This window comes from Salvelinus sp. IW2-2015, unplaced genomic scaffold, assembly GCF_002910315.2.
Source record: "Salvelinus sp. IW2-2015 unplaced genomic scaffold, ASM291031v2 Un_scaffold1976, whole genome shotgun sequence".
NCBI lineage: Eukaryota > Metazoa > Chordata > Actinopteri > Salmoniformes > Salmonidae > Salvelinus > Salvelinus sp. IW2-2015.
The window spans coordinates 212,647-215,016 of record NW_019943328.1 but is presented as its reverse complement, the minus strand read 5'-3'; the positions used below and the strand labels follow the sequence as shown (position 1 = coordinate 215,016).

General features: G+C 41.2%; 1 protein-coding gene across 1 annotated transcript in view; it reads left to right on the top strand.

Annotated features, from left to right (window-relative positions):
- The window catches only part of chrna2b (cholinergic receptor, nicotinic, alpha 2b (neuronal)), a 26,914-nt gene that overhangs the window by 6,848 nt on the left and 17,696 nt on the right, over positions 1–2,370 (top strand). The window contains exon 2 of the mRNA XM_024139987.2: positions 468–619. Within this exon, the coding sequence (XP_023995755.1) occupies positions 468–619 (152 nt within the window). The remainder of the gene's footprint in view (positions 1–467; positions 620–2,370) is intronic.

The window sequence follows — 2,370 nt, the reverse complement described above, 5'->3', positions numbered from 1 at the left end:
TGTATCTTTCATCTGGTGTCTTGGACTTGTGATTTAATGATATTTAGATGCTACTATCTACTTGTGAAGCTATGCTAGCTATGCTAATCAGTGTGTGGGGGGGGGTGGGGGGTGATCCCGGACCCGGGGTAGAGGCTCGTGAAAGGTTAATAACTCTACCTACATGTACATATTACCTAAATTACCTCGACACCGGTGCCCCCGCACATTGACAATTTGACTCTGTATCGGTACCCCCTGTATAAAGCCCCACTTTTGTTATTTACTGCTGCCTTTTTAATTATTTGTTTTTCTTATCTATTACTTTTGTCTTAAAACTGCATTGTTGGTTAAGAGCTTGTAAGTAAGCATTTCACTGTGTTTTTTATTTGGCGCATGTGACAAATACATTTTTGATTTGATGTCTTGGATACAACAACAGGTTTGTTATAACACTCTGAGCGCCGTGTCTCTTGTGGCCCCTGTAGTTTTCTGTCTTGAGAAGGCCCATTCACACGCGGAGGACGAGCTGTTTAAGAAGCTCTTCATCGGGTACAACAAGTGGTCCAGACCCGTACCCAACATCTCAGATGTCGTAATCGTCAAGTTCGGACTCTCCATAGCACAGCTTATCGATGTGGTAAGTTATATTATAATTATAATAATATAATGATATAATAATAATATAATGATAATAATATAATAATAGTATAATTGTCACGACTTCTTCCGAAGTCGATGCCTCTCCTTGTTCGGCGGTCGACGTCGCCGGTCTTCTAGCCATCGCCGATCCATTTTTCATTTTCCATTTGTTTTGTCTCATTTTCCCACACTCCTGGTTCTCATTGTCCCTCATTATGTGTTGTGTATTTAACCCTCTGTTTCCCCCATGGATGAGACGGAGAAGAGACAGTGAGAGAGTCGAGACTTAGAGGGACAGCAGGCAAGACAGATAAGAGCGAGGTAAGAGAATAGAACGATAGCTATTTAGAACTAGAAGAATCAGCCAGAGCGAAGCGATAGAAACTAGAGACTGATGAGAACGAAGGATAGAAGGGGAGGAACTAGAGACGGAGAGAATACTAGAGATTGGGAGAGAACTAGAGAGGTGACGAGAGAACTAGAAGACAGAGGAAAGAGAGATGAGAGGAACTAGAGGACAGAGACGAGAGACAAGGAACTGTACAGAGAACGGAGGATGATTGGAGAGAGAACTGTAGAGACACAGAGAGGAGAGGAGACAGAGAGAGGAGAAGAGACGATGAGAGCAAGGAGACAGAGAAGAGAGATGGACGAGAAATGAGAGGGAGGAGAAGGAGAAGAGGATTGGAGAGAACTACGAGGACAAGAGAGAGATGAGAGATGGGATAGAAACGATTGAGAGGAGGAGAGGAAGGATGAGGACCAGACGCGCTGAGAACGAGAAGACCGGAGTAGTGGAGAGAAGTTTGTATATGCTAACAATGTACAGTATATTCAAAACCCCCTGCCACTCTCAATTTAAATTGCGGCCATGCTTGGGCCAATACTTCCTCTGTTCAGTTAATGACGGAAGGATGTATTGATATAGGCTTGTTTTTTTCACACTTTACTCTTGCTTCAAAGCCCCGGGATGGCGGACTGATGGGAGATTTAAGGGGATTTGTTTCATTAGCTGTAAGAGTTTCAATTTAGGAACACTTGTTTTGCAGATTTCATAAACAGGTCTGGCCAATTACACTCTAAACTAACGCATATTCCCAAAGTGTGTGTAAGGCTCATTGGGAACAATGCATCCATTAGAAAAAAATAAACAAATACAACTAACTGTGTTGCGTGGGAGATATTTCATATGAGATATAATGAATATGAATTACATAAATTCTATTTTCTCTGCAACAAGCTGTCAGTCAACAACCTTGACTGCGATCCAAGTGTGAGGTGTTCATCGTGCTGGATTGCGATAACGCATGACGCTTGGGTTTTCAAAACCCCTCTGGGATTCGTTCTCACCCATACGAAAAAATGTATATGTATGCAGCCCTTTATTCACTTTGGAAAAGGACTGTAACATTGGGGCCTTATTATTAGCGGGTTATAATATACCTATATATTTATTATATAATTATATATATACTATAGTTAGATATTTATATTATTATACTATTTATATTCATTATTATTAACTATTATATATTATTATTATTGTCAAGGTATGCGTGACAGGGCGTGTAGGAAGTCAGGCGCAGGAGAGCAGATATTTGGTGGCAAAACGGAAGCCTTTTATTTGCGCGAACCAAATACCAACAGCACAGAACGAAACACGAAATACAAATACGGGTTGAACATAACCCAGCGCAACCAGCCTACACTGCGCGTACATACAAACAGATAAACATGACCACACAAAGA